Source organism: Eptatretus burgeri, unplaced genomic scaffold (assembly GCF_056783735.1).
Source record: "Eptatretus burgeri isolate ZD-2024b unplaced genomic scaffold, Ebu_testis_v1 Ebu_testis_scaffold_892, whole genome shotgun sequence".
Taxonomy (NCBI): Eukaryota; Metazoa; Chordata; class Myxini; order Myxiniformes; family Myxinidae; genus Eptatretus; species Eptatretus burgeri.
Window position 1 is genome coordinate 1 of NW_028222841.1, and position 25000 is coordinate 25000.

The 25000-nt window shown below is 45.1% G+C and overlaps 1 protein-coding gene and 1 long non-coding RNA gene across 2 annotated transcripts; both read right to left on the reverse strand.

Annotated features, from left to right (window-relative positions):
- Positions 1 to 192: 192 nt before the first annotated feature.
- LOC147007025 (uncharacterized) lies at positions 193 to 5223 on the reverse strand. Its single transcript, XR_015054465.1, has 3 exons — positions 4681 to 5223; positions 4181 to 4273; positions 193 to 646 (listed from the first exon to the last, which is right to left on the reverse strand). It is a non-coding gene; the product is annotated as an uncharacterized LOC147007025 (long non-coding RNA).
- Positions 5224 to 11375: 6152 nt separating this feature from the next.
- On the reverse strand, positions 11376 to 24994 carry LOC147007026 (rho guanine nucleotide exchange factor 11-like). The gene is made up of 11 exons (XM_085867628.1): positions 24911 to 24994; positions 24129 to 24170; positions 23848 to 23896; positions 16833 to 16964; positions 16580 to 16720; positions 16260 to 16339; positions 15970 to 16092; positions 13689 to 13789; positions 13290 to 13324; positions 12812 to 12889; positions 11376 to 11437 (listed from the first exon to the last, which is right to left on the reverse strand). The coding sequence occupies exons 4-8, from the start codon at positions 16942 to 16944 to the stop codon at positions 13751 to 13753; spliced, it is 495 nt and encodes a 164-aa protein (XP_085723754.1). The 5' UTR covers positions 16945 to 16964; positions 23848 to 23896; positions 24129 to 24170; positions 24911 to 24994; the 3' UTR covers positions 11376 to 11437; positions 12812 to 12889; positions 13290 to 13324; positions 13689 to 13750.
- Positions 24995 to 25000: the final 6 nt, after the last annotated feature.

The following is a 25000-nucleotide window of genomic DNA, read 5'->3' on the forward strand; positions in this document are numbered from 1 at the left end:
TTTGGCCTTCTCTCTCACTGGTGAAGAATCACTCTGAAAATTTGAGTCGTTGGATACGGATCTTCACCAAAATCTATCCAGTTCGTCCTTGTCACACACCCAACCTGCCCACCAAATTTCATGTGGACCCGGAAACAACTTTTTGAGATATCGCTCGGTTGTTCCGGCAAATGGCTGCTTTCTGGCGTTGAACAGCGCACAGAACATTGCATCATAAGCCAGGCCTGTGTTAATTGGGCGATGCATCTCGTTCAATGGTGAGGGGAGAATGAGCGCGATAATTGACGGTTGGAGGTCACGTGCAGCGATGCACCAATCAGCAAGCAGGATTTGGCTAAAGTCTGCTTGAGGCTCCACCCACACTGGTCACCCATAAAACAGATGGAAGGACCACCTTCCTAATGGTTGGTGACAGCTCTGATAGCTCCTTACGGTTGGAGACAGCTCTTGACAGTTGGTTACAGCTCCTGACGGTTGATTACAGCTCCTGACGGTTGGTGACAGCTCCACAAGCTCCTGACAGTTGGTGACAGCTCCTGACGGTTGGTGAAGCTCTTGAGGGTTGGTCACAGCTTTTGAGGGTTGGTTACAGCTCCAGACAGTTGGTTGAATGAACATTTGATTGATTTGAATTCATCCATTTCATCTACAAGGAAATAAAAAGTTATTCAGTTTATGTATTTTTTAAGTAATAAATTCCTTGTTGACGTTTCAACCTGTCCGTGATTGTCATTTCCTTCCATTGATCCAGCATCGTCCAAACTTCGACAGACTGGGAGGTAATTCCCAAAATAATTAACCTGTCATCGTCAGCATGCACAAGTGGTAAACGCTCAGCTGCATTACTTAAGATCCAATCAAGATAAGATTTGTGCATCGCCGAGGGCGCGTTCCCGGTCAGGAGGCCACGTGACCTCAAATTAAATGGAAAATGAGACGGTGGACACTGGAACTCATGGTTAACTGATAAGCATTCATGGTTGTTAAGCAATCCGCAACACCACAAAGTTTACTGTGAGCGGTGGCCCTAGGTCCGGTTCTTCTGAGGAGAAACGATGATTAACCCCCTCAAATTACATTCGGTACCCATGACCATAACAATATACACATATATGTATATATATATATATATATATGTATATATATAATATATGTATATTGTATATATGTATAATATATGTATATAATATATGTATATATATATATGTATATAATATATGTATATATATATATGTATATGTATATATATGTATATATATATATATATATATATATATATGTATATATATGTATATATATGTATATATATATATATGTATATATATATATATATATATATATATATATATATATATATATATATATATATATATATATATATATATATGTATATAATATATGTATATATATATATATGTATATAATATATGTATATATATGTATATAATAGATGTATATATATATATGTATATAATATATGTATATAATATATGTATATATGTATAATATATGTATATATATATATATGTATATATATAATATATACACATATATGTATATATATAAATTATATATATATATATATATATATATATATATATATATATATATATATATGTATATATATATATATATATATACATATATATATATATATATACTCTGATATTATACATACCTGCATATGTATAATATCTATATATATATACATACCTGCATATGTAGGGACATGTATATACGTATACATATTTCCACAAATATGTATATATATATATATAGTTACGGTTGTGGAAATTCGCATTACACCTTAAAGGGCCCTCAGGTGAGATATCTCCAGAGGTACATGTGTAGTTAGCCCAAACCCGTTGTATAGAGGGAATTTATGTGATCCATCTGGGCTGCAACGCTTTGAGTTCGCCATTTCTCTGTTCTGTCTTTAATTTCAAACAAACAGCATCTCAACAACCACGCCATCCCCACCACAGCGCCAACCACACTACAACGACGCCACCTCCACCACCTACGCTACCACATCATCGCTTCTACAACGATTCGCAAACACCACCACCTTCGCCTTTACCTTCACAACTTCATCCCACATCATCACTTCTACGGCCATTCCCAAACACCACCAGTCAACACCAAACGTCGTGTTCCCGGAGCCGTTCGGCCATGGAGGCTGAACGCGTCGATCCGCGGATCAGGAATGCTTCACACCCACTTCTCCTCCGTCCAATGGGCAAGCGCGAGGCGGCTTGGCCCCGCCTCCAGGCGGTGTAGGTGAATTCCGTCCATGTCCGACTATGCAAATTTTAGGATCAGGGGAGGTTCACGCCCATTTTTGCCCGACCAATGGCTGACCGGGGGGGGGGCGGTGTGGCCCTGCCTCCAATCGCGTCCTGATCCGGGAATTTGCATATCGGCGCCTCCTGAGAGCTATAAAATGATGAGCGCAAGGCGACTCGTGAGGAGAGAGTGGAACTGGGAGGAGAGTGTGGAACTGGGGAGTTGGTTGTGAGAGAAGCGAGAGGCGTGGAGCGTGGAGCGTTGAGCGGTGGGAAGCGGAGTTGAGAGTTGAGCTGGAAGAAGGGGAATGCGCATGGTGGAGCTGCAGGCGGCGGGTCAGAGCAAGGGAGCTCAGGCCTGAGGCAAGGAGGACGGCGGTCGGCGAAGAGGTTGCGGTGTGGGGGATCGCTCGTCTCGTCACGGGACCCAAGCCAGCCAGCCACTCCCGTCCCCCAGGGCATCAACAATTTCCCCTTCCCCCACGCTGAGATAGTGCAAAGGGGGCCCCGTTGCTCCCCCACCCCAAACATGGTGCCAACGAGCATGCCAGGGGCACGGAGTCGGGGTACAGCAGCGCGGACACTTTGCGGCAAGCCCATCAACGCATCACGAGGATGCGGGTAAGACCTCCCGGTCTCGCAGACCTGGCCGCTCCTCGAGGTCCCGTACACATTTGGCCTACGGGCCAGTCTGCCTCCTTGTCTGTGAGGGTGGCTTCCTTCTTTTGCTTTTGTGTAAATGTGTGTTGGCGCCGTCTGTGAAGTAAAACTGTGTAAGTGTTGCCGTGTGTACGCGTATAGTCGGTTTTAACTTATTTTCTTGCATTTGCTTTTTGTGCATTTTTGTATGGCTGTATATACGTGCTTTCCATGTGTCGTGTCATAAAATGCTTGTTTGTTGAACTGTGCCCGTTTCTCTTCTTCTTTTCTCTATTGAATCTCCATCCTGCTTCACGTAAGGGGTTCGTAGTGGGTGCAACATCCCGGTAATTAATCGGAACCGTCAAGGCAGACGATAACACCACTCGGTTATCACTGTAGCACGGAACGGACCACTTCAGCGGTTCGTGTCCAGAGTCGGCTTGTGGCGTGGTACGATCGCCCGGTCGACCATTCACGCAGGTACATAGGTAGATCGAATTGGGCGAGCAACCCTATCCTGCGCGGGTGGGCAATTGGCACGATCGTGGTGAGGTTAAACCCCCACCCGTGACTAGCTCCCGGCGTTGTTCCGAGAGGGTCACGACGAAATTGTCCGTCTGGTGGGCGACGTGTCGCGATTCGAGTTACGTGGTCGTTCAGACGCCGGCGGGCGCGAATTTGCAACAATATATATATATATATATATATATATATATATATATATATATATATATATATATATATATATATATATATATATATATATATATATATATATCCCTCTGTTGTAAGAGGCGACCAGGGTTGCGTCAGGAAGGGCATCCGGCGTAAAACATGTGCCAAATCACTATGCGGATCATATGGATGATCCGCTGTGGTGACCCCTATCGGGAGCAGCCGAAAGAAGAAGAAGAAGATATATATATATATATATATATATATATATATATATATATATATATATATATACATACATATACATATATATATATATATATATATATATATATATATATATATATATATATTGTTGCAGACCCGGGGTCGGGGGTGTTCCCACAAGACTCTCCGGAATCGCAGGCCATCACAAAAGAATAACTGTGAATTGGTGGGTCGTGAATCGACCACAAATGCCAATAAGTCGACCACATGACTTGTATTGGGCTCCTCCGTCTAATTAATACCGTTTACCTTTATGTAATTACTGGAGAACACACCCTCAGTACACACTTGCTCAAACCGGATCATCTTACCAGATCAGATTCAGTCGAGCGGAACTGCCCAGCATGTACCGGCAAGGAAACAGATCGTTGGGGAATAACAGCGAAGCTCGGGTGCAGGCCATGCTGGACCAATGAAAGAAAACAGGAAAACGAGCTGGGAACATTTCTCAATAACACATGTATTTACAATCGAGCGAGGAAAAGTATGTGGCACAGAGAATGGGGTTTATTTTTTTCTGTACAGCAGGGGATAGCAAGGAATTTGTTGGGTGTGGCAAAAGGCAACTTTTAAAAGACAGAGCAAGATTATCCCGACTATCTTCTACAATCTTACTTCATCTTGGACAGGCGCCATCAAACACACACACACACACACACACACACACACACACACACACACACACACACACACACACACACACACACACACACACACACACACACACACACACACACACACACACACACACACACAGAGTGAGAGAGCAAAGATCGAAAGAGAAGGGTGAGGTTGAGCACCCTCCAAATACCTGGCATGGTCGGCTGACCAACGTGGACCATGACGCTTCGGGAGGGGTCGTTGGAAATATATTGGTGTGTCCAGTGTGGGAGTGAGGAGGTGCGATGTAGGCGACATTAGTGTTACGGTGTCGTGCCAGAGGAAAATGGGATTGCGAGTCAGTAATGTTCTTCTTTGTGCATCCACAGAAGACAGGATAGAGGGGTGGACAGAGAGAGCAGAACAGATGTATGAGGAGAAAGATCCCGAACCAAACCGTTTAACAGTCTGTATGTGAAGCATGAACCTCTTTGGGATGCTCTGCCTGAGCGTTCCCACCTTGTGATATGGCGCATTATATCCTGCTTATTTATTCGCCGGGGCTCAAGGCAACGTGCGCTCCGCACTGGTTCGTCTGGCTGCGCAGGGGTGGTGGGACTTCGACAGCAAGGCAGGGAGTGTCAAAGGATGGCAGTCACCTCGGATCAGGTTCTCGAGGAAGAAGAAGCTCTCCAAGAAGAAGCGCATTCTGGACGGCAAACGGACACAAATAATGTTCTGAAGAAGAGGCTCGAATGACTCCACGCTACCCTTTTATAAGCCCCAGGTGAAGGGTGGGGTGAGGAACGGAAAGCGACGCACTGTGGGCCAAATCCTGCACTTCTGTTGAGCCACAGCGGCCCTAGCCATGCCCTGCTTGGCTCTGGGACCAGAAACCGGCTCAGATGCCTCCCAGCACCGGCATGGCTCGAAGCCCATGACTGATCATGGGGCATGCTCCCCAAGCCGGCATCCCGGCCCTGAATGTGCACCAAGTGCAGTCTGAATGTCGGATGACAGCGGGCTTTCTTTGCCACCCACGGGCTCCTTCACGAGTCAAAATGTACACCCGGGATCCGAACCAAACTCTCGGATCACCCTTCTGATTCACACTCAGGACCCGAACCCCTCCTCATTGCTCTCGGTCTTGCCGTGGCGTGACGACTGGATGAGGGCTGTATCAATTCCGGATGCTGACCCGGGACGTTTCCGGTGAGACGCGGTGGAGCTATTGGCGTCTCTTGCATTGTTGAGCATCGCGCGGCACCATGCACACTCTGACGCATGGTGCTCCTCAAAATAGAGTGGTGAATTGTGGTGATGCAGAGGTATGAGGGAGAGTGGGAATATTTTTCCCATGTGCGGGAGGCGTTTGTGGTCAAAGTGGTGAGATTTGGTGAGTGAGTTGTGGAGTTAGGTGCGGTGCCAGTTGGGAATTGGCATGCAGATTTAAATTAAATAATGGCACGCGAATTCTCGTGTGTGGGTTATTTAGTGTGCAGCAGGGATGGGGATGATCCGAGCCACGGAAGGCATCGCGGCGTGCTTTTTAACAATTTCCCATTGAATGGCGTGTGTGCATGTATGCTTCTCATGTACTATGGCAAAAAGGAAAGGGTTGGAGTGCAGGTAAGAGTATGAATCAGAGATCACTGTTTGTAGGGCACCATTGCCTTAAGGCATGCCGTTTTGCATACAACAACAACAACAACAATAACAACAACAACAACAATATATGTGCATAAATACATGGTCTCGGCTCATGGAAGAAACCGCTTAACCTCACTATGTCAAACTTTAAACATATCATCCGATACCCAGGGTGCACACAGTGTGAAAATGATGAAGACATGGGTCATGTGGTGTGGCAGTATACAATTAAATCTTGAGATGTATATCGAGGATGTGAATTGATCACATGGGGCAAGCATGGCCTCAATCTAAGCTGTGTTGACAGGTATTGCTGGCCACAGCACTGCTCAATTTACAATACAACCAACCGATGAACAACTTCCATTTTGTCCGAAGCTGTGAAGAAAATTCAAAGGTAAATGTGACCGCAGCAAGAAACGGAGTGGTTCACTGGAAACGGGGGTAGAAAAAGGTGCAATGATGGAATGTGAGGGGAGTGAAGCTGTGGGAAATACCTGGAAGTGACATTTTCAGTTTGAAAACATGATCCTCATGACTTTTTTTCATTGTGATGCAGACATGGTGGGCCCTGCAACTTCTAGAAGTGGTCGGAGCAGCCATGTAGCTTTTGCTTCTTGCAAGCTTCCTCCAGGAAGTGCATCCAGCTGCAAACACAAAAATGGATCTTCCCTAAAAACAGAAGTCGATTCTGTGCTCATTGAAATCTTTCACCTTTTTAAATTGTCTGAACCTAATGTAGACCAAATGAGTTGGGCCATCGATGAATATTCAACAACAATTGGATCAGAAAACACATCTTTCTGTGAAAATTATTGGTTGAATTTATTTGAAAACTCTTTGATTTCCTCTCCATTTCATGTTTTAACTGAAAATTAACCGATGAAAATAAACCCTCTGAGATTTTCATTTCTTTATGAGAAGCAAAGATTAAGTATTATAAGTGGGAGGTGGATACTTGTGATAAATGTATTTTAAACAAAGATAAACTCGTAAAACGTCCGAGAAAAATCATCTTTTTTATCATTATATATTGTTTCGGTTGTGAGGTCGATGGAAGAATTTAATGGAGAATTTAGGATTTAATTGGGTTTTTTGGTCCGTGGACGTGTGGGAGACATGTCAATGTAATTAAGTAGGGAAACTGTGAGCTTCAGTGTCAAGTGTCACCACACGGGGGGGGGGGGTGGTGTCGTGTTTTCTTTTTTATACACAATGTCAAAGCTCGAAGGAGAACGAACACACAATGCACAACAATTGGGACAGGAGGGAAGAGGGGCAGGAGAGGGAAGGACAAACAGTGGGGAACAGAGACATTCAGAGATCTGTGGAAGGGAGAGAGATGGGGAGGGGAACATGGGGTAGACAAGATGGACACCACAGAGACTTTCAGGAAGGAAGGCATGGAATTTGAAGGTGGCGGGTTTCGGGTGGATTAATGGGGGTGGAAAAGATTGTTGTTTTGGATGCTGGAAGAGAAGAGGTGGGGGTGAACAGCTGTTTTGAAGACCTTGAGGGACGAATGGGATTGAAAGTGTGTGGGAGTTTATTCCAAAGGTGGGGAAAAAGAGGAATGAAAGAGTGAAGGTGAGCAGTGATTTGCGATTTTTGTAGTTCTACCAGAACTTGAGCGCCCGGCGGAAATATGGTGGGGGGGGGGTGGAACCTATTACAGACAGAGTGCGGGGTGGAGTGAGACCGGAGAGGTGACGGTAGAAGACAGAAAGACCACCAACCTGCCTGTGGTGAGAGAGTGAGACTCAGCCTCAGAGAGAGGCCCAAAGACTCAGCCTCACCATGGGAGATACCAATGATCCAAATGCGTTGGTTGTCACAGCGTGAAGCCGAGAAAGGTGGGGTTAATGGGAAGGTGTTAATTAGCTAGGGTTTAAGAATAAGCTTCCCCAGTATATGTTGTCCTCCTGTGACCTTTCCTGATATTTTTTATGACCAAAACCATGATGGGAAACAAGCAAACGTGCCGAGCAGGCAGAAGCCCCACCTCCCAGGGTGATGGCACGCAAACTCACGCCCCCGAGGCTGATGATTGATGGGCGTGATGTCAGAAGCTCGCCGAGCAGGCAGAAGCCTTGCCTTCCCGGGTTTCGTGCGAGCAAGCCATGCCCCGGAGACGAAGGATGATTCGGTGTGACGTCGAAAAAGTGGGGTTGGTTGCACATTGAAGGAGAGTGGAGTTCAGGTTAAGCGCACGCACGAGGCAGAGTTGAGTTGAGGGAAGGAACACAAAAAAAAAAGAAGTTCAAAATGGATGGAGTTAGGAGATGGCCTGTAAGAACAGGGCTTTAAGGCTGCCTTTCCCTCGACGCACAAAGAGTGGGGCACGGTTCTTGTCCTCGTGTTGAGACGATCTGGCTCCCATGGTGAAGCAAGATGCTGGCCTTTGGCTCTTGGTTGAGTTGTGAAAAACGGACCACGATCCTCGTGTTTGTCAAGTTGAGGTCGGTGACGACGATCGATGCATGAAGCAGCTGCACTGGGTCTCTGAGCCTTGTTGTTGAGTGCCACTCGTGGATTGATTGACATACATTTGTCCTGCTGCGAGAGAAGCGACTTGGCGCCATTTTGCGCGCGTGTGCACGTGCTGGTGGAAGCGCCTCAATTCCAAATTCCACAAAGACAGCTGTGGGCCAAGCTCGCGACAAGAATAAAGGAAGGGTTTACGTTTTATTTTGCTCTCCTTTGTATTTAAGTCCAGGTGAAGAGGTGCCTCAACTTTAGGATTTATTTACTTCACGTTATTATCATTACCTTTTGAATTGTTGTCCTTTGTAAATATTTGCCTATTTTCTTTAAATGTGCTCATTTTGACAAACTGTATCCATGTATTTTTTGTGGGGTTCGAGTATAATCCACCCCCCCTCCCCCACCCCCCGTGCTGTGGTCCTCTGCCCCTCCGCCATTGCGCCCTTTTCCGGCATGCACGCATTCATGTCCGAGTTTCAGCTGTGGGCCTCCAAGGGAGAAGTTCAGCCATCCGGGGGCTGTTAACCGCCCGTCACCACAAAATTGGGTCGGGGGTTAAACCTGAACCGGCCACCCACGCGACAAGATATTGTTGTGGATTTCAGAATCGGATCCAAGTAATGCACACAACATCCGGGTACTCAGACAGATATTTCCATAAATGCAGGTTCAGAATCGACCCATCCCCTTGTCTGGTGGGATTCTCACTCTTTGATGCGTTGCAGAAGGGTAGAGAACAGATTTCATTTCTTTCTTATGGGATAACCTTTTCCTCTTTACGACACGTTCATGACGTATGATTTTACATCAGTTTTAATTTTCTGCATGAGCAATATTCAGCGTCCGTGCATGCGATAGATTACCGTCGGCCCAACGGAGACTCATTCTATTCTCTTTCTGTCAAAACACATTGGCTTGGAAATCGACGACTTGTTTACACATTTTATTTGGGTTGTCATTCTAACACTGGACTCACAGGACATGTGAGTCATTAAACACCTCACGGGCTTTTCCTGAACACTTTATTCTGACTCAAACATGGCTGTGGTCTCGGATCATTTAGCTCAGGCATCGACATTTTTCCATCGGGATCGACACCCAGTTCAGCAGCTCTGTGGACATTAACTGGCTGTTGTTCGTGTCCTGCTGAAAAGAGAGGTGATGGTTGCCCATTTACGTTTCATTGTTCCAGCAAATGGCTGCTAGCTGGCATTCGTCCATCGCCCCAAGAATGGTGTCGTAAGCCAGGCCTGTTAATCGGTCGACCGTGCCAGGTATTGAGAGGCCGTTAATTCTGATCTACTCTCCTTCTCTCTGGCTAACAAATCTTCTGTGTGTGTGTGCGTGCGTGTGTGTGTGTGTATGTGATGGCACCTGTCATGGCATAAGTTAAGATTGTAGAAGATATCACGGGATAAGTCTGTTCTGTGTCTGCTTTTGTAAATTGCTTGCCTTTTGTCGTTCCCTACGAATTCCTTGCTATCCCTGCTGTACATAATAACAAAACCCATTTACTGTGCCACATACCTTTCCTCGCATGATTGTAAATAAATGCTTTGGATATAAATGTTCCCAGCTCGTTTCTGTCTTTTCCTTCAATGGTCCAGCATGGTCCGTATCCCAGCAGAACTGGGATGTTGTCCCCCAACAATTTGTTTTTCTCACCGGTACATCCTTGGCAGGTATGCTCGACTGCATCTGATCCGGTAAGGTGATCCGGTTTGAACAAGGCGTACCGAGGGCGTGTCCAGCGGTAATTAGATCAAGTGACCATTTAATGTAACCGGTTCCATTAGACGGAGGACCCTCAGTCACGTGATTTGGTTATTGGCGTTCACGGTCAGCGAGCGAGCCGCCGCGTCACGGTGTTATCCGTGTGTGAAGGCCTGCAATTCCGGAGAATCTGGTGGGAACCCAAGGTATCGCCCCCCCCCCCCCTTTCGTGGTCTTCTCGCCTGACTCCGGGTCCGCAACAATATATTTTGTGAATTCAACTTTTTGCGATGTTTTCTCAAAAGGATGGCAAATATGATAACAAACACCCAAACACACATTCAATCTTTTCCAAGAAATATCTCCACAAGAACGAGAAAGAAAACATTGTGTGCACTCACGTGTCCTTATTCTTTGTGCTGGAAGCGATGAGTTCATGAATTTGTGGCCCCAATGGGGATGTTGTGATAACAAAGAATGCCCTTGCATCTGTGGCAAGAAAATTGGACAATCAAATGAAACTATTTGCATGATAGAGCAACGAGATTCAAATTAGTCTCGACAGAGAACTCAATGCATTTGTGAATCAGGAGAGAGGGTGAAGGGAATCATGAAATATGACGTGACGAGACAGAAAACTGTGGTAAGAAAGGTGACACAGACCACTTGCGACAGGCCTGATCAGCACCGAGTCGAGCTTGATGACTGGGCTGAACGTCTGCTTGGCATCCTTTGCACTGGCAAATCTGTTGCTGTCACAGCGAAGCAAAAGCCGTTCCTTGTGTTTCTGCATCAGCACCAAAATGTCTTCGAGCAGCAAAACGTGCAGTTCTGGGAACAAACGATTGTATCATGCAAGTGCAGGCAATCTTTCTGAGAAAGAAGGAGAATGCATGAGGCTCTATAGTGTAGAAATGGCTTCACCCTTGTTTATTCGGTGTGCGATTGAGTCTTCAACACCCGTGCAAACAGACTGAATCAACTTTACTCAGGGTGCTGTGAAATTAAAGTTTTCTTTCCGTGACCAAGTGAGTCCTCAACTCACCAAAGGTCGTCTTCTTGTTCACCTTCCACAAAAGCTGCCCCTCATGGATCATATTCCGCTGTGTCAGGTCAAGGTTCTGCAGATGAGAGATCAATGACCCATCGTTATAAAGCACACACACACACAAAGGATGAATGGATGTTTTATACCGACTGCGGAGTCACAGAAGACCAAGACTTCAATGAAGTATAGGAATTAAGGAAGCATATCAAACGCAGCGGTCATTTCAAAACTCGAGAATGATTAGAGGTTAATAAACCTTCTGTGGGTGAGAGACAAAAATCTCCAGCTGGACCGACCCCAGATGGAGTGTCAAGAAATCAGTAGAAATTGACCCAAGGGATGCAACAATGCCATCCTCAAAACAAAGGGGTGTTTGACATCCGCAACCGTTTTAGCTCATTCTACCGCTGACGGGACCTTTACCCTGGACACGGAAGCAAGCCAGGAAGGATTGAGTGCAGTTTTGTCTCCAGCAAAGGGGCAGGGGTGGGGGCGGGAGAGGCGTCGAAAGAGTGTTGGCATATGACAGTTTGGCCATGAGTAGACCAGAGCAAAATTATTGGGTTACTCGCAATGAGTCATTGGCAATGCGATTTGCCAGAAATGTTTGGTTATAACGGACAATTTCTCCCTGTAATGGCTGTGACGGTTCAAGGAACCCAACGATCAGATTGCAAGGTGGTTGTATTGCAGCCGTGTAATGTAATTGTGGCCCGTAGAGCCAGGAAGGCTCATGGGAATGCCGATGCACTCTGTCTGCACCCCTGCCTGAAAAAACCTGTAAATTCTGCATGAGGCATGAGGACAGGGACCAGTTTGGGGATTCCTCCCACAGTATCTTACTCCATTCAGCTTGGGTTTTCCACAAAACCCTGGGAGAGGATTTTGGAACTTTGGCATGGAGCACGGCCTCACAGAGGATTCCATGCTGGTGCCGGTGTACAAATGTGTTCGAGTAGAAAAGATCCAATGCGGAGGAGGTCCCCTCCTTGGAGCGTGAACAAAGTCGCATTTGGCTCAGTGGAAAATCCTGGAATTTAAAGATCACATCTTGTATCGCAAGTGGGTCGACATTGACTTTGAGGAAATTCCTGGCTGGTAATAATCCCAGACCAATTTAAAATCAAAATTTTATAACAATTGTATGGTGCCTGCCCCGGTGGACATTTGTGCGAGCCAAAGATAACATCTTGAGTCTGCTGAAAGTTATATTGGGTTAACATGGGGATTGGGGTGCGATATACAGGACTGTCGTTGAGCTTGCAACTCTTGCACTGTTTTAAAGAGACCGACATAGAGGATTGGGGTCTTACAAGCGTCATCCAAATCTGATCTTCTAAGGATCAAAGAAGTACAAAAAAACATGTTCATATGCCAGTGCAGAATTTCACCAAGATCTCTCAAACACAAAAATAGATTTTGTAAAGGGAAAGTACAGCTTGGATACCTTGAACTCCAAGTCCAATGGATGACTTGAGCGCTGAAGGACTGACAGGTCCAGCTTTTTCTGGTAGTTCTCCAGTTTCTGATGATAATAGTGAGAGGTAAGAGGGTTATTTGGGCAACAATATTTAAGTGAGAAACAAACAAGAATGAGCTGTATATTCAAAGTACACTGCCACCATGCCAAATAAATAAATAACAATCCTCCAGCGCGTGACATCGCAGGTGCGCCTTCGGCTCACGGCGATGATGCCTTGCAGCACATGCAGTCAGAATTGGGAGGGAGTGGTGTCCAATAATTGAATAATTAAAATAAATAAATAACAATCATATAATTTCTTAATCAATTGGTTATTAGCATACCTAAACCACCACCATTTCATCCAAATCTGTAACTTTTTGAAAATTAAGTAATTAATCGAAAAATTAATCAATAAATTGATTTATCAATAAATCAAAAATACCCTTTAAAGTCAACTCACTTGTTCACTGTCATGTCCAAATATCAGCTTCCGAGCTCAAAAGGTGCCCGAGATATTGCCAGGATGAGAAACAAAATAAATAAGTTATTAATAAATCGATAATAATTAAGTATTAATCAAATAATTGATTCATCAAAAAATAAAAATAGCGTTTTTGCCAAACACATCTTCACTTTTGTCTCCAAATTTCAGCTTCCAAGCTCAAAGGATGGCTGAAATATCGCCCAGACAAACAAACCAAACAAGAAAACAGAATAAAAACCGAGTCCTGCCTGCTCTTCGGCACCTGTCGATGACGTCATGCATCGACGAGATATGGAATTGGGCAGGAACAGTGTACCACAAGGAAATGCCAAACAAGATTTAACAGGTGCTTCACGAAGAAAAAGAATGGTCCACCTGAATGTATTCCCGTTTCCGCACTGCTTCGTTTATGTGAAAGAGGATGTCGCGAGAACACTTCACAGCCTGCTGCAACTTATCCTTGTCTGGATGACAAACTGCAACAGATTTCAGAATATTGCTCACTTTGACCAAAATGACCCTTGCATCAAAAGCCCAACAAACCCACGTTCATCTCAGGAGAAGGGAATGCCTGCATCAGTATTTTTAATCTCCACATCAACACCAGTACGAGGAAGTTCAAAAGCCAATCATCCCTCTCATCCAAGAAGATGAGAGTGACAAATTCAAACTTGATCATCAAAGCTATTTGCAACTGTGAACACAAGCATAAAGTTTTCCTTTCAGTTTGCAAACCTCTTTACAGTATGTATGGCACAAATAATTGGACTGCAGAGCGTGGAGCATTCTCAGACCTCCAGCCTTTTCGGCTTGGTCTAAAACTGGCAAAGCTCGTTGGTATTTATCCAGATAGTTAAAATCAGCGAACAACATGACTGGTGTCAGATTATAAAATGTGAACTTTTCTATTATCCCACGAACCAATTAAAATAGCTAAAAACGTTCAATAATATACATACCTGCCGTGTACTTGAGCACATATTTTCAAGAAGAAGTGGGTACTTTGTGAGACGTTGCATCTCCATCAGCATAAAGTCTTGGAATTGCAGACGTCGGCATTTTGGGCTGCTCTAGAGCTTCCTGTCGTCACCGTGAGAATTTCAGGGTTGGATATAGTACTTAGGTATAAAAAAAAGAAATAAATTCCATTGCTCGTTGAAGTGTCAGGTAGTTCCCAGTGATTTTGGCCAAAACAACGCAGAACTCAAGAAAATGACCAAATATCAAGAAATGAAAATGAAATGAAAAGATCCTGGAATCTGAAGAGCGTCAAAATTGAACCAGTGATCAATGGAGCAACAGAAATGACGAAGAAAAACTTACAGAAATCTTAAAAGACATTTTCTCTGTGACAAGATAATAACAGAGAAAAGCAGAATCATGTAGAACTGCAGAAAATATTGTGATGGATTTCAGAATCGTATCCGATGCACACCTCATCAAAGCGAAACACTCATGCACACCTCATCCAGGTCCTCAGACAGTTATTTCCATAAATGCATGTTCAGAATAGACCCATTCCCTTGTCTAGCTGGATTTTAACTCTTTGATGCATTGGAGAAGGGTAAATAATAGGTTCCCTTTCTTTCTTCTGGGATAACCTTTTACTCTTTACTGCTGGTTCTACTGGTCCCTGGCTCTTGCGTACCAGATTCTTGGCGTCCCTGGTTCCTGGAGGTGACTACGTGACGTCGATTAGTGTTTGGGCCTATTTGCGGGCGGGTGCATGGCGAGGTCGGGTGCTGGCGCTGACCCAGGCACGCATACACATTTGGGGTCATTTTATTGGACTCACGACGACTTCTGTCTTGGTTAGCCGAGACTGGATTTCTTTTCCTCCTGAATGATCTGCTGGGTACGGATGTCTTGTGTTTAATTGTTAAGCGAGGCATAGTGACAAGCATCTGCTCTTTGTCCATTTTTCTACAACTACTTGTTGAATTCTTTATTCGTTTGAGATTATTTTGAATGATTTGAATTCATCCATTTACATCACAAGGAGATAGAAAGTTCTTCAGTTTATTTATTTTTCTCAATAATAAATTCCTTGATGACGTTTCAACGTGTCTGTGCTGGTTTCTGTCTGTGTGTTTCAAACCAACCTGTCATTTCCTTGCATTGATCCTGCATTGTCCAAACATAGATAGACTGGGAGGTAATTCCCAAACAAATTACCTTGTCAAAGTCGGTGTGCACCAGCAGTCAACGCTCGGCCGCCTTCCTGAAGATCTAACCAAGACAAGATTGGTGCATCGCCAAGGGCCCGTTCCCCGGTCAGGAGGCCACGTGACCTCTTGTTAAATGGCAAATTAGACAGTGGACACTGGAACTCATGGTTAACTTATTGGCTTTTGTGGTTGTTAAGCAACCCACCATACTCGAAAGTTAATTGTGAGTGGTGGCCCCAGCTCTGGTTCTTCCGAGGAGAAACAAGGACTAACCCTCTCATAAACACTGAACTCATGGCTGTAAGAATATACATATATAATATATACACATTATCTACCTTTGAAAAGGTTTTGTTCTTGTTCTCAAATGTTTGAGGACATCATCATTTCCCCAAATAAATTATGCACTCTCTTAAGTCCTTTTGCAGAAACACAAAATGGCCCTTTATTGTACAGTACATCGATTGCCAGTGCGATGCGTTACTTACAGCCATGAGCTGCTGGAAGTGAGACTCCTTCTGCTTGGCATGAGCCATCTCCACAGCCATCGACTGCATGCTGCAGAACTCACATGCTTCCTTGGTCAGCGCTTGCCCTTGTTCGCCAGAAAACTGCGCATAACAACGGACGAGTAAATCATGCACATGATTGCCTATGTTTGGGTGATCATCAGTCATGTGCATCAATGGCCATTGTGTCGAAAGTATAGTAGTGAGTGGGTGCACACAGGGGAGCGAATATTAGAAAATTATTTGTGAGAAACAAACAACCTGCTTACATAATATAGTACGAGATTCCCAATCTCATAAACCACGTCGTTTTTTTCACTCATCTTCTTCATGGACTCGTTAAAAGTTTCTGCACCGAGGGGGGCAGGGGGGGGGGGCAGGGGATACATGAAAAAATAAATACATGCGTGTAAACACCAGTGCTTGTTTCAAAAACATGTTCAGGACCTTCATAGAGTTGTTCCACAAAGCAATTTCAACTTCAACAAAACTGCATTTTGAACTTTTAACTTGAACTCAATTCTTGGCCAAAACGACTGATACCACTAAAATAAAGTATGAGATGACTCTTGGTCAAGCAGTGATTCACCGTGTATGGGAACAATCTGATCGATATTCAGGAAGATATTCTGCAATTCCCTGGGGGTGAGTACAGGCTGCAGGTGAGTACGGAACACATCCTGCAGAATCTTGAGGTTCTGTACATGCTTGTCCTCAGTTTGAAATAGTTCTGCAAGAGTGCAAGGTTCCTGTCCTCAATACAAGATGCAGAAACTCAAACATATGCATGTCAACGAAAGCACAACAAAACTTGGAAAACTGTCCAGAAGTGAAACAACCACCTTCGATCACTTTCTGCCGGTTCATCTCACGAGGAGTACGTTTTTTGAGCAATTCCTCTTTGGCAGAGTCTTGGCAATTTGGAGCCTCGAGCCCCTGCCCCGACTCGGCCATTGCTGGTAAACGTTCTTGGCCTAATGCGGAAAGAGTGGGACAGTCAGACCTAGTGAGTGAGGTTAAGGCATTACCATTGCGAATTTGTCATTTGGTTAATATTGTGAAGTGGACGGGTCTGGTGGTCGACCGATGGTGGATCCCTGCTCATGTCAGCATTGGTGGAAATGAGGCTTGTGATCTTGTGAAGAAGCATGCCCTTAAACTGCAAAATGTCACCCAAATCCCTCCTGGGACCATCAGAAATTATTAGTCTGGCCAAAGGCCAGATTGAGAAAAAAATGGCAATTTCAGTGGGACTCCAGCACGAAGGGAAGATTCTGTTACATGGTGCATCCAGATGTGGTATCTCCAGTTAAACTTCCCATGCTTTCCTGGAGAGACCAGGTAGCTCTTGGTAGGCCAAGACTCGGGCACTGTCGCCTCAATTCATATCTGTATAAAATTGCTTGCCACCCTTCGGGGTTTTCTGAGCCGTGAAGGAAACACGAATATCTGAATCATATATTCCAAAATTGCCCTCTTTATGAGGGACATCGGTGGCATCTGGTACAGAATGTAGGAGTGAAGGGGATCAAGGTGTTGGATCTACCGGTAGCATTGAGGCTGATGAACCAGAAGCATCCACAACCCTGTAAGGTGGCACTAAAATTCCTGAAGGAGTGTGGGAAATCCATTTAAATTTCCTTGCACTCGATGGGATAATATGCGATTTTGATCACGTTCAGGTGCATGGTATGGAGCCTGCTGGCTCTGAAAGCGCCTTCAAAATTCATAGAAGAAAAAGAAGAAGAAAAAGAGGAAGAGGAAGAGGAAGAAGAAGAGGAAGAATCATGATAATAAGAAGAACTACAACAACAAAAACAACAAAAACAACCAGTGCAGTTTCTTTGAGGCCACCATTTCACGGAGCTGCTCCATTGGTGCGTTATCTCAGCAAGTCGGTGAGTTATTCTTATTTCCACTGCAGGATTGTTTTATTTTGTCCTGTAATCCTTCATTTTATCATCAATCACTTTGCTCTGTCGTGCTTCATGGGTATTATACACACTTTATATGTTTGCACGGAAAGCAAATTTTGGCGGGAAACCACACCGGCATTAGGCCTGGTTGCACAGGGTGCAATAAAATTCCAGAATTAAAGGTTTTTATTTCAGTAAATGTTCAAATTGTAATCCGTGGTGTGCTCTGTCGTTGTAAAGTCTGTGCTTTGTCATTTGAATGACTGTGTATGCAGTGTATCCATTTAAGTACTGATTTTGTCAAACATTCCTCATGTAGTATCAGGGATGACCGATCAATTGTCATAGAAATTTTTACACTCCAAATTGAACCTCATTTTCAGACTAATACTTAAAACATGGATAACAGCCTGGTGTTGGCGCAGTGGTTAGGGCAGCGGCTTGGGATCCAAAAGGTCCTGAGTTCAAGCCCCGTTGGGCCACTGAATTAATACACCAGGGGGTTGACTCAGCCTGTCATCCTTCCGAGGTCGGTGAAATGAGTACCAGTATACTGGGCCGGTGTATACCCCGGTTAAAATAGGTGTACCATATCCCTGTGTCGTAAGAGGCGACCAGGGTTGCGTCAGGAAGGGCATCCGGCGTAAAACCTGTGCCAAATCACTATGCGGATCACACGGATGATCCGCTGTGGCGACCCCTAACGGGAGCAGCCGAAAGAAGAAGAAGAAGACTTAAAACATGGATAACAATCACATTTTTCTATTCCTTAAATGATGCGGAAAATGTCCCAATTATTTTGTGTTGCACAATTAAAACTAAAAGCGTTAATTATCTCTATTATAATACCAAGCTTGCACACGAAAAACTCGGCTCGCCGTCACACGATTCCTATGAAATTGCTGTGGCACTTAGTGGATATGCCGACAATGTTTGGGAAGTCTTGGCGTTCCATAGTCCCACTTGCATTTTGCACAATGCGCATTTTTGCATTCCCCGTGTACGGTCTGTCGTCTGCTAGCAGCTATGTTGTACTGCTATCCCAAGCATGTGCACAGGTATCGCTAGTATACATATATTCTGTTGCCCACTCTTCCGGTTTTATTCATTTCATGTGCTTGTAGTCAAAATTCCTGTAATTGACTTGAACAAAGAAGTAACTTTCTTTGCAATACAACGGAAGAAATACAACTTTGTGAGATACAGGGATATTTTTGAATACTGCATCACTGTGTTTTATGAGTACGCAGTAGATTTGGTCAGCAGGTGCTAAATGTGTGCGGTTTTGTGCTATGGTCAGGTCAGGTCAAGTATGGGAGCATGCGCCGGAGCAGCGAGTCGCTGCATCCACTTTCCGCTGGTATTCTAAGAGCCTCCGTCTGGCCATCCCCCAGGCAGAAGCGTGGCCCATCCCCATCTTCTTGAGATGCTGATCATCTTGCTGCAACCACGAAGCATGTGGTCAGCCCATTGGCCTCCTCCACTCACGAGGCTCCCTCGCTGAAAAACATTTGATGAGCAGGATCAGCGTTAGGAAAACGAGCCAGGTCACGGAAGATGCAGGTAGCAAATTTCATTTGATTATTTCAGCAACCGCTCGATGGACACAAGGTCTGACCAGTGAGAGCCAAGGATGCTCTGAAGTGACCTGGAACCAAAGGAATTAAGTCTCTGTCTCAGATCCCTGGTCAGAGTCAAAGTCTCACATCCACAGAGCCAGACTGGAACCACCAAGGACCTGAAGACTCAGACTTTCGTCCTCACGCACAGGTACCAGCAGCACCACACCCCATGATCCAGTGAATCTATGACTCCCCAGGCCCGACCCAGACGTCTGTTGACCTCTGACTCACAGCCAGCAGAGACATGAATATCACTGCCAAGGTAAGGGAATCTCTCCAGGACGTCAACATCCTCACCAAAATCAGGTAAAGACAGGACAGCAGCATCCAATATATCATTGAAAGCCTGTATCTTAGTTTTGACCCAAGAAACCCATCATCCCAGTGGCTCCGACTCCTTATTCAGCACCTCGAGGGCCCCTAAAAGGATATCTAGAGTCTCTGCAAAAATGACTGCATCATCAGCGAAATAAAGGTCAGAGATCTTGACATTTCCAAAGGATGCACCGCAACCTGATCTCTCCGACATCCTCCCCAGAAGCCAGTCCAGACAAGTGCTGAAAAGTATGGGGGCCATACGAACTTCAGTAACAACTGGAAATAAGTCAGAGATGGTACCACCACATCTTTGAGCACTCTCAGTAACAGAGTAGAGTTCAGACATCAGATAGATCAGTTTTGGTCGCACCCATGAAGACCAAGAACTCTCCAGAAGGCATCCTGATTCACTGAATCAAACGCTTTACAGAGATCAACATTCGCTGCAAGCAGCCCCTGCCGAAACTCTCGCCTGCGTGCGGTGAGGACCCAAAGAGCAAGGATATGGTCAATCGTTGACGTCTTTGGTGTAAAGCCTGACTGCTGTGGATACTGGTACTCAAGCAGATGGTGGTGAACCCTATCAAGAATTATCTGAGCAAAGACCTTGCCCGGCACTGAGAGCGGCATCACCCCTCAGTCTTGTTGCAGTCTTGGCTATCACCCTTCCCTTTCCAGAGAGGGACAACAAGGACCCTCTTGCAGTCAGTTGGGATGATGCTTGTGTTCCAGGCAGAGCACAGGACAGCATGCAATGACATGAGTGCAGCATTTGCACCAGCCTTGAGAAGTTCAGCATGGATGCCACAGATCCCAGGAGCTTTAACCATTTCAACCGGTTCACCACAGTCTGTTTCCACAAACGAAGGTTGACCACAGTTGATTGGAGGGTCAGCAATAGGGATAGTTAAACCCCTGACATCCAACTCGACAACTGCTGGATCAGTCCGGTGCAGCCGCTCAAAGTAACCGGCCCAGTGGGCCTTCACTTTGGACTCCTCTGTCAAGAGCCCACCACTCTCCGCTCTAACTGCAGTACACCGAGGGACGGGCTTGGAGGAACACAATGCTTGAATTCCCCTGTAAGCAGGACGCGAATCACTTGACCATAGGTGATGCTCTCCTTCCTCACAGATTTCTTGCACATAGGCCTCCTTGTCCACCCTTATTGCACGTACAGTTTTACACCTCAACTCCCTGAACAGCTCAGCTCTGTCATTCAACCTGACCCTGTGACTCTGGTCAAAGGTATCCAGTGTCCCTTGAGAGACAAAATTCTTCTTCGCCTGACGGTGAGCTCCAAGACATCCAACGGCAACATTAAGGACGGTGGTCTTGAAGGCACTCCACAACTCTTCAGGATTCCCCAAAGCACTCAGACATCCCAAATCTCCACTCAGCCTGTTCGCAAACTACTTCGTGACTTTCTCATTCTTGAGCTTGCCAACATCCAGCCCGAGTCTGGGATGGTACCATTCTGCTGGATTTAACCTGCAACTTCGCAGTTGCCACAACAAGCCTGTGGTCCGTATTGAGGAACTGAGCACTCTGATAGACCCTGCAGTTCTGGATTATCCTCCAGCGACCATCAATGAACTCATGGTCAATATCCTTTGCCACACCACCTGTAATGGAATCCCAAGTCCAGGGATGAGCCTGTGGGTGCTGAAACCATGAACCAGCCATCCTAAGTCCATGACTTGTTGCAAAGTCAAGGAACTTCGTGCTATTCTTGTTCACAGTTCCAGACCCGTGGGGACCAACACATATCTCATAACCATCCTGAAAAGTTTCAATGGATGCATTGAAATCCCCTAATGCCAGAATAGTATCTCACCTGGGACAATGATCAACCACGGAATGCGTGCTTCACGGTGAGATCACTCGCCTCAGTCAGAGAATATGCAGAGACCAGGGAAATGACACTCAAGGAGTGATGAATCCTCAGTCTTATAATATGCTCGTTGACCGGTGTTGCCTCCATTGTCATTGTCATCAGCTTGTTGGACACAGTTACAGCAACTCCTTGGGCATGGTAACCATCAGAGTGACCAGACCAAAAGGAGTTGTAACCACCCGCCACGATCTCATCGCAATCCGGTCTCCGAACCTCAGAGTGCTGCAATTCCGATGTCCAAACGCTTGAGCTCAGATGATAAGAGAGACAGGTGATCATCCTCTCTTCGGGATAGGACATATCAGGCACCCACCCAAAGACCACCTCAGGTTAACCCAAGGAGAACGCCGTCTGGTGGACAACACCTCAGCACCACCCCGACACACACAACCACAATCTGACCCTGGAAGGTTACCCCGTGGTTTCCCTCTTATCATCAAAGATAGGGGGTCCCAAAGACTTTGCCCCAATCCCGTCATCTGGTGAGCAACCCTGCGAAGGGCAGCTGCACAGGTGGTACTCCCACGGAGTGGTTTTTCAGATTTCTTTGTGCTATGTTTTGCAGAATGAAGGGTTTTATGGTGGCTGGAGGGCAAATCCTGCCACCAACCTCCTAAGAAAACAAGAAACCCAACTGCAGGAGTATGTCCGCAGACACAGATGGGTACTAGATATGGATGGCCTTTGGCCCCCCTTCTGGTGAAACTACCAAAATCAAGAATCACTGCTCACCTTCATGCTTTCATTCCTCTTTTTTCCACATTTGGAACAAATTCCCACACTCTCTTCAACCGCACTCTTCCCTCCAGGTCTTCAAAACTGCTGTTCACCACCATCCCTTTTTTCCCCCATCAAAAACCATGACCTTTTCTTCCCCCACTAATCAACCCCAAACCCTTCTCCAAAATTCCCTGCTTTCCTTCCTGAAAGTTCCTGTCATGTGAGGACCTATAAGTCCCTGTGTATCCCACCCCATCCCTCTCAATTCCACCGATCTCCTCATGTCTCTGAACCCCACTGTTTTATCCTTCCCTCTCCTGCCCCTCTTGTCTCATGCCCCCCTTGCTGTGCTTTGTGTTTTAGCTTTCATTGGAGCCTCGACGGTGTATACAAAAAAAAAACCTTCATGGTTGAGCTTCATACATGTGGTTGTGGGGGCAACAGACTCTGAGCATGAGAGGATGAAACTAAAGTACTTTTCTGCTCTTTATGTTCCTGAAACAGATATATATTGTTGAGCATGAGCCTCAACCAGAATATAAAAGGCCCCAACAATCAGGACATCATAATTCATGATTACAAATTACTAAATTATTTATCTGCTCAAAGGTGGACTTGAGGGACACAAATAGCACGTTTCAGCAAATGGCTTCAGAAACCTTACCTCCATCCACATACTCCGTCATGAGGCTCATTTGGCAACTGGACTTAATTTTTCCAAAGGAAATATTCCTCACCGCAGGGAAACAAGATCGTGGGACACATTAATGACAAAAGAAACTCGTCCAATATCAAACACATCTCAAGTGGATTTTGTGTGACCCTTCCACTGACAAGTAATCAACAGGTAAGCTTTGATATGCTCCTTTCACCATCGATGATCTTGTCTGCAAAGATTTAGGCAGCCCCCTGGATAACACTCATAAGTACATCTATTAAATAAGCATGGGTGGATGGGGTAGGGGAGGGGGGTCAGACTGGAATATAAATGGTCCAAACAAGGGATGGGACAGGGGTGGTTATATGGGTAGTGTATGTATCAATCACAATTCGTATAGAGTGGACAGGTGAAGGCAAACCAGTTCCCTTCGTGTGCAGCCTTTTTTTGGCTGCTGGTTGCATCATTGGTTTGGGGCGTGGCTTTGCCGCTGATGCAGTGCCCCGATTACCAGCACACTGATGCTCATTTCGCCGACCTCGGAAGGATGACAGGCCGAGTCAACCCCCTGGTGTTAATTAAACAGCCAATGGGGCTCGAACTCAGGACCCTAGGATCCCAAGCCAGCACCCTCACCGTGAAGCCAACGCCATGCAAGGCAAACCAGTGATGAGAATTATTGCGATAAGACAACATTCGATAAGTTTGAGTGAAATCCACACTTACGAATGTTTGTACGATCAAGACCCTTCAAGATGAAAGCTTCAGTGATGAACTGCAAAAAAGAATGAAAAAAGAAGAAAATTGAACAAACTCATTTTGTAAGCTGTATAAAGATTAATTTGCCTGCCCCAAAGCTAAAACCACAAAATTGTCACACACAAAAAGAGAGACTCACAGCCTCAGGCGCCAATAGACAATCATCTTTCAGAACAGTTCAGAGGTAAATGAAATTGGATTTGTTCATCAGTTTAAACACCGTTATCTCCATATTCACACAAACTTACGTCTTCAATGTAGTTCGATTTATTTACCCTCTTCAAAGGAACCTGAAAGAGATGACATGAGTCATATTGTACCACATTAGTTACATTGTGGGAAAACAAGTAAATATCCAATATTGGTTTGTTGTGGTTATACAATGATAACATCTACTTATACAGAAGTCTATGTTGGGGCTAAATGACAGAAAGGAACAACTTTACATCGACAAAAGACATACCTTAGTGGAATAGGGAGACAGATATGTGTAGTCACACCACAAGTGAGTCTGGTTAAGTGGCAGGAATTGGAAGAGGAAGAAAAATGAAATTGAAGAATGAAGTGTAAGGGGTGAGGGAGTCGAGGGGGTGGAGGTAAGTGATGTGAGAATTTGGGGAAAACCAATGATAGGAATTAAGAAGCCCCCTCAATTTTGCCTCAAAATGGTTTTTTCCAATATTTTTTGGTGAGATTTCTGACAGTCATCATCTGTCCCAAATTGCACAACATTTGTTCGTTGTGATTACATATTTGATGGAATCTTCTCCGTGAATGATGTGGGGCCTGTGTATCTAAAATAAAAGTATCTTTCAACTAAACAGAAAAAGAGGTGAATTCATGGGCAGGAGAATCTTCCCATCCCTTTGTTATCATTCTTCTTCCTCATGTCCCTCTGCCATGTCCCTCTAACCCACTGTCTGTGTTCACCGTGTTCTTTCTGTTCTGTGTTATCACTCTCCCATGAGCTGTATTCCAGCTCCCATAATTTAAAAGGATGACACAAGTACTGTGTAAAACAAGATTGTACCTCTTCTGCAGTGTGAATGTTCTTTCCTTTGGAGATGGTTCCAAAGACTCCTCCAATTTCGGAGATAACCTGCCAATCTTCGAACTTTTG